We start from the raw sequence: 7,599 nt of genomic DNA, 5'->3' as shown, positions 1-7,599 counted from the left end.
TTTTAATGCATAAAATTCATGGGGGCCCAAACATTTATTCATTAATTAAGAAATATTAAAAAATTTGTATGTGAAGAGTTCTACACCTAAACTTAAATTCCAGACAGCCTTATATTCACTTTTTCCTTAATGTTATGTTTGCATCGACATGGTTTTCATTCTTGCAACTACACCTTATGTTCTAAATTCTAACAAATATATATATGGGGTGGGTTATTTTAATGACTATTAGGGACTCGTGTTTTTTTGTAACTTACACACCACCATCATAATCTTCTACGATATACAAGACTTTTTTGTAAAAACATTAAGACTTTTCCTGCGACGGACCCGTCGGAAAATCATGTGTAAGTTAACTTATACATGATTTTCTGGCAGACCCGTCGCCGGAAAATCATGGTGGTGGTCGGAGATGATCATGGTGGTGGTCGGAGATGATCATGATGGTATGTAAGTTACAAAAAACACGAGTCCCTAATGGTCCTTAAAATAAGGAGTCCCTAAAATAACCCCCTGAACTTTATATTCTTTTAACTTTTGTTCCACATCAAAGTTTTCGTTTTAATTTTCTTGACACTAAGTTTTTGTGTTTTCATTTTTTCATCAAATAACTTTCATGTGGTTACGATTTTACTTTTAAACATTTTGTTTGACTATTTTTATCCGTCTTTATATATATATATATATATAACGTTTTTAATATATAATAACTTTCATTATCGTTACGTATTAGGTTCATGTAACATTTAAATCATTAACATAGTTATCGTTTATGTTCTTATACAAACGGTCTATACAAATTTACAAATCCTTTGTGTCTTACAAGTTATTATAACATATAATAATTTTTACCAATTTTTTCGATCTTTTAACTTTTGTCTTACATCAAAGTTTTCATTTTCGTCACACTAAACTTTTGAATTTTTATCAGACAACTTTTACACAGTTACGAATTTACTTTTAAACATTTGTTTTGATTATTTTCATCTGTATTTTTATATAAATAATGTTTTTTTATATAATAACTTATGCCATCATTACGTCTTACGTTCTTATAACATTTAAAGCATTAATATAGTTATTGCATATGTTTTTATACATCTATTTACTCTTTTGCATTTTTTATTGTTATTGCTACATGTTTAATTGTATTTTTTAAATTTCGAGTTCGAGACATAAATTTGGGAACAAAACTTTGTCGTGTAAAAAGCGTACCCCACAGCAGCGCGGGGTAAAAAAACTAGTTTTGACTAAAAAGGAAGTTGAAGCAAATTGTTGTGAACAAGGGAATTTCTTGTTGTATCATTATCATAACAAGAAAATTAAGCTTCTTGCTTTCTTTTACTTTGATGTTTTCTTGTTGTACACTTGAATCAATAAATAAATCATCATAAGAATAAAAGCTTCTTTCTTTTCTTTGCATGCTTGGATAATCTGGGGCCCCAAATATCACTTGGAAACGAGTCTTTTTGCTCGCCTTCAACTTATCCACGTAGCTTGAATAAGATTTTGTGTCTACTATTTGTAGTACAAACTTTATCTAATATTCCTTCTACTTGAGTTACTATTGTTTTTTTTTTCCATTTTATTCCTTCTACTTAAGTTACTATTCTTTTTTCATACATGTATTCCTTAAGAATTAGAATTTTATGTTCCATAAGCTATCTTAAAAAAAAATGACCATGTACCATATAACAATTACTTTCTATACAAAGATTAATTGACTAGATTTTTTACAAACATTCTCGCACATACGTTTAGTATACAAAATTCAGATTGTTAATATTAACAAGTACTACTTTATTGCAAGATGAATCGAACATTTTTCCAACCGTAACAAGTGCATATATGTATATTCTTAAAACGACAACACAATTAAACTTAATACGACACCCACAATTCATCTTGATGTGTTCTTGATGATATTACATAGTACTAAATTTCATCTTTTTTCTTTTATCACATCTCATCATTGAGTAGCGATGTAGCGATGGATACATGTTATGTTGTTTAGTAAAATGTAATTTTAATACTTTCTAAACCTTTGAAATTTGAATACTGTGAACAAAAGTAACATGTTCTTAAAAGATGTTTTCCCATTGAAATTATCTGACTGCCCGTGACTAAAAACCGTATTTTGCCCAAACCAAACCCAGCACGAACGCAAACAGGTTTCAAACCGATTTTTGGTCAACAAGAACCGGTTTTTTTAGCAGGTTTTTTCAGAATACCCGATCTCTACCTAGCCCGAATACCCAAACTGGGTTCAAACCATTGGATTTTCAAAACCCGAACCGGTTTTGGTCCCAGGTTTGACCGGGTAGGAAACCGGTTTTTCCTATCCCGTTTTTCTGGGCACCTCTATCTTTGACATTCCAATATTCCATTGTTTAAATAAAAATTACAAAGGGTTTACATAATATGGACTTGGGCGTCAGGCCAAACGGAATACAATGGGCTAATAATATATTGAGGCCGGGAAAGAGAGAGATAAGAAGCTTTTCTGTGAAGATGTTGGCGTACTGGTAAGTGGTAACGCAAGGGAACATGAAGAACACAAACATGGCATACATGAGTACATGAATATCAAAACAGCTCACAGATATATAGAAAACTATTGATCTATTTATATTCACAACAACACGCCTACTTAAAGCATGATCATCTCCTTAAATAGATAAAAATTCAACCTTATCTCCTTGCAAGTGCTCACTCACCAAGAAAACACTATAGTTTGGCTGTTAAAAGCATGTAAGCCATGAATAACTAAGAAGATGCACAATACAAATGAGTACACATTCCTAATGAGCTACTAAAATAGATGATGTATTTTTTAGACCCTAAACACATTGATGCCTTACATAAAGCTTGACGAGCGACTCCCTTTATCCAAATATGTTGAGTGCAAATCTCATGTGGGCTTATAAGGTGGGCTCAATGTTCTACTAGGCTAAGCAGCAATCCTAGTTGTATGATAATCTTTTGTGGTATTCATTTCAATCTCAATGTCCAGTGTGAAATCTAGTTTATATCACAGCCAAACGATATCAGATTATGACTGCATCCTAAAAAATGCCCTTTTTTTGTTAATTAGAATTCCTGAGTTAACTCTTTGACTTTAAGTAATCATTTAAAAGTTACCACATTGAGGTATTTTAAATAATTCCCAAATAGTTATAAAACTGACATCAAAGGAGTGCGCAATCTAACAGTTGATACATAGAGACAAAGAGGAGAATTATTACATTGCTAAAACGCACTTGTAGAACTTCATAGCCTGTCAATAATCAACCAAAGTTCACCGGGTGTTGAAAGATGCCAAAAAGTTTTCATATTCTTCTTGCTTTGAATTGGAGAGGTCTGCATTATATCATGGCAGCAATTCATTATACAAGTAATGATTATGCATCCACTTCAACAGATCCTAATTCCTAGCTAGAAAACATAATATATTACCATTTCCACCAATCACTCTTAACAAATCTCCACTGTGTAAACCCAGTCTCTCCAACCTCGCACGTTGAATTCCAACACCCCTTTCCATCTTTAGCTTCTCCATCTTTGTACGTAATTCTTTTGCAAGTTTTTGCATATCTACAGGAAGTATAACATACTTGGTTAATTTATTCATAATCATAGCAATGTTTTTATTATCATAATGGTATTTCCAAAGATAAACATAAAGACAATTAGACATCATAATACCTTCAAATGCATCATTCTCATGCAATAGTTCAGACAACTTCATTAATTCATTAACAGAAGCTGCTTCTTGGTTACCGATAACAGATTGTCTCTCCAATGCTTGGATCTCTGTTTTCAAATCAGCAGACTCCTGTTCAGCCTGTGTATAAGACAAAAAATAAAAACAAATAGCAAGTTAGCAACCATAACAATAATATATAGAATCCATCGATAACTGATTGCAGATTACCAACATTTGCATTACCGATAAAAGTTTTGCTTTCAAGGAAGCAAGCTGTTCGTCAAGATCAGAATTACCAACATCTTCCACATCCATCAAGTCACTGCCAGATGCTTCATCCTAAAGATGAACCAGATATTGAAGTTCGTAAATATATGTGTATATATATGAATTGGAATATTCAAGTTTACAACATAAACTGATAAGATATAGTTACTCCCGCAACCAAAGATCAGCGTATCTTACAATGAAAAGCCACCTGCTCACTATTTATTACCCAAGATCCTGAAATAGAACTCTTCAGCATAGTCTTACTGTTGTAGTCAATACACACATCAAGTCCAGAAGCATTACAGACTCTAAATCTCCATAGATGATGTTATATGCAACTTTAATGTACTCAAAATCTTAATTAATTGGTATATACTGTTAACTCGGACACATAATCTTATGTTTCAACAAGTGTTCACAAGACACCTTTACATATACAACATGTAATTATTCTTATACTGTGTCATACAAGTAATTCTTTTGAAATAAGCCTAAATGTCTAATTCCATTTACCAATTTCCATTGCCATACTAACTTTCACAATGCAATGTAAAAGACCATAGATAAAATCTAACAAGGGTAATCATTTTTACCTAAAAGACCACAGAAATAAGAGAGCCATAAGAGGTTTGAGTATTTCACTACTAAGGCCATATACACCCTCCATTAGATGTCTGTGGCTCCAAAAAATCAGTTTAAGACGCGTAGTTCACTGCTGCTTGGATTGGCTTATCTTCATGGTAAATGAGCTGCCGATGTTCGATATGCATATGTTTTGATATACTTATTGTTACTATGCCATTTAGATACACTTCCACAATCAATGCTACAGGGTCAAAGTGTCAAACTTTCACGTCTACACGATCCTTATTATACCGATCTGCAAATTGTGTATGAGTTTCTTAATTGTTTGGCAGAGTATACTATTCTTGTGTGAGGTTTTTGGAAGTAACACATATTTTTACTGCCACTCCCTTCTACAATCTATTTACAATTGCTTGCTAACTTTTTTCTTTCTCTCCATCAAAAACCCTCTTAGAAACTTTCATCAGAATCCAATTCGTGTCTATAAAGTCGCATAAGGGGTGTAATAGTAGGAGGAAGGCAATTGCTGTAGGCATGTAATATGTTGTTGTGTTGAGATAGGCGGGAAAACAGCCTCGGGAACTATTGTCTAAGGGAATCTACAGATGATGACCGAGAGTCTATATGTTGACTTAACAGTAAGTTGACTACTGCAGAGCATATTAAGAAGCTTTATTACAGGGACATGCAGTTTGTCAAAGGTTATGTCTCATCAAGTACACCAAATTAACTGTTTTGACGATTGTAAAGATCCCAACTGCTTGAACAAATTTCGGTATCGTCATTTGTTCATTGAGATGTAGGTTTGACACAGTTCATCCATGGGGAAGACAAAAACAAAAGTCACATATCTTCAACTATAACTTTGCAGAATTATCATCTGCAAATGTTAGCTTTAAACGATAGAAACTATTACAACCGTTTAAATTCTGTAACTCTTTTTTTTTTTTTTATTTTGAGTTCAACTGATATTCTATCTGTTGTTGTTAAGTTAGAGAGTTAGCTAAATTTGGTATAATGTCCATGCTTTTTTTCTCCCATCGTATATTTCCGGAAGACAACATTCGGTCAAAAATTGGCAATAGCAACTAACTATACAATTTCCTGAGCATTTTACACATAAAGAAACAGGAGGACTTACATCTTTCGGTAGCGAAAATCCTTCCGGAAGCGCAAAAATATGAAGGAAACAAAACTTTTCCCACATAGAGAACCGTTTGTCCAGGGCAGATTGAATTGCATTTCTGATATAATCCAAACCCTAAATAATAATACAGTAGTTGCAATGAAAAAACAGAAAAATAATTTTTAGTTACGTAAAAGCAGAAATAAAAAGTTAGATTCATTCGTAACAGCAGTTTACTCGATTTGATACGAGAAGTGAAAAAACAAACCTTGATTAAATCTTCTTCGGAACCGTCGATCTTGAGTTGAGTTGATGCCTCCCTGTAAGAAGATTATAAATGTTTGCAAATTGAATAAAAATGTTACAAATAAAAAAAAAATGAAGAAAGAGAGACAAACTGATGAAGATAATCGAAGGCGCTTTCGACTAATTGATCCACAATGTTCAAGGAGCTGTTGATGAACAGCTGAGGGTTCAGATCTAATGAATCAAATATTGCTTCGCTCTCGCTCACATCCATCTATTCAATCTCTTTTCAACTTCAGTTCAAAATTTTCAAGGTTTTATCTGCCGCCATCATTAACAAATTTTTGAGGGTTCAGATATATCTACTGTGTTGTTTTGAAACTATCTATACGTAGCAATAATTATTTTTTGGGGGGTGTTTGGCACTACATTATGAAACACCTTCATTTTAAAAAAAGTTATCTTAAAAAAAAGTTATCGATAATTTACGCTCTACGCTTTTATCTTCTAAAATATTTTAACTTACACAGTTACACCATTTGATACTGTCACCACTACCAATAGTTGCCGCCATCAACACATGTCACCCTCGTCACGTCACCACCGCCACCATCACATTGCGCGGGTATTATGTTATTGTCCTAGGTTATATAATTTTAAACCTTGGGTACGCGGTACCGGTTCGTACAAAAATAAACCTACCCCCTCCGCCACCAAATTTGATTTGTCTAGCCTAGCGAACCACGTACTCGAACCGGTAGGTATTTGCGGAAGTGGTAAAGCAAGCCACCATCTAAGTATCTTAGATGATTTGCTAAAATGATCAGCAGTTTTAGGTCGTTCCATATATTACACATATACTACAGTAGTAGAAGTCATATATATACTCTAACACTAATCAACTTATGGAAAGATGGGGAGGTTAACAACGTTATATCATCAATTTTGGATTCATGATTCAAAGGTTCCTATACGTACTTCCGGCTTTATATCTGTTCAATAAACAAAGATATAAATATTTGAGTATGCTCATGCTTAAAAAACATTTATCTGAATAGTAAATTACATGTGAACTCCAAGAACTTGTGATCTGTTTAATATTAGTAACCCATCATCGATTGAAGGGTTTCCTATGGATTATGATGAATGGGAATCCCAATTTCAGATCAAACAAGATTATTTAGGAAAGGATGGAGTTCCCAGTACCATGGAGATGGAAGAACCATTGCACAAGACCATTTATGTCTCCTCGGTTACGTTACTAACCCGTATTCTTCATTATGCTTAATGTTTTTTGTATATTTAACTTTCACTATATATCTATACATCCCTTGTTTATCTATATTATTAGACTAAGGGAGACTAAGTTTCTGCACTTAAATATATGCATACATACATGTGATCCTTTCTGCAGATGCAGAAAGGGGGAAACTGATATTGATAGTTCAGGGACAAAGAAAAGTGTCATTTACAGTAATGCAACATATATAAACAAATCAGAAAGGCAATCACTCGACCCCGTTTTCAACTGGATTCAGGTTTTGAGCACTCACTATAACCTGGATCCAATCCATGACCCGAAAATCAACATTAACTTTATCAAAATTTATTCGTTATTTACGTTTATCAACGTACCATACATTTACAATTTTTGTGGAGATGAGGG

General features: G+C 33.3%; 1 protein-coding gene across 2 annotated transcripts; it reads right to left on the bottom strand.

Annotated features, from left to right (window-relative positions):
• Window positions 1-2,605: 2,605 nt before the first annotated feature.
• On the bottom strand, window positions 2,606-6,327 carry LOC122579096 (protein MIS12 homolog). 2 transcript variants are annotated; one of them, XR_006320603.1, is made up of 8 exons: window positions 6,086-6,327; window positions 5,956-6,007; window positions 5,703-5,822; window positions 3,950-4,045; window positions 3,706-3,844; window positions 3,457-3,594; window positions 3,246-3,360; window positions 2,606-3,021 (listed from the first exon to the last, which is right to left on the bottom strand). XR_006320603.1 is itself a non-coding variant. In XM_043751196.1 (7 exons), the coding sequence occupies exons 1-7, from the start codon at window positions 6,205-6,207 to the stop codon at window positions 3,299-3,301; spliced, it is 729 nt and encodes a 242-aa protein (XP_043607131.1). In that variant the 5' UTR covers window positions 6,208-6,327; the 3' UTR covers window positions 3,112-3,298. The 2 variants fall into 2 exon arrangements, 1 of the variants encoding a protein (XP_043607131.1); XM_043751196.1 differs by lacking the exon at window positions 2,606-3,021 and having other exon boundaries at window positions 3,112-3,360.
• Between the last annotated feature and the right edge of the window lie 1,272 nt (window positions 6,328-7,599).

The sequence above is a fragment of the Erigeron canadensis genome, chromosome 8 (genome assembly GCF_010389155.1).
Source record: "Erigeron canadensis isolate Cc75 chromosome 8, C_canadensis_v1, whole genome shotgun sequence".
NCBI classification, from domain to species: Eukaryota; Viridiplantae; Streptophyta; class Magnoliopsida; order Asterales; family Asteraceae; genus Erigeron; species Erigeron canadensis.
This window is presented reverse-complemented; position numbering and strand designations above follow the sequence as displayed.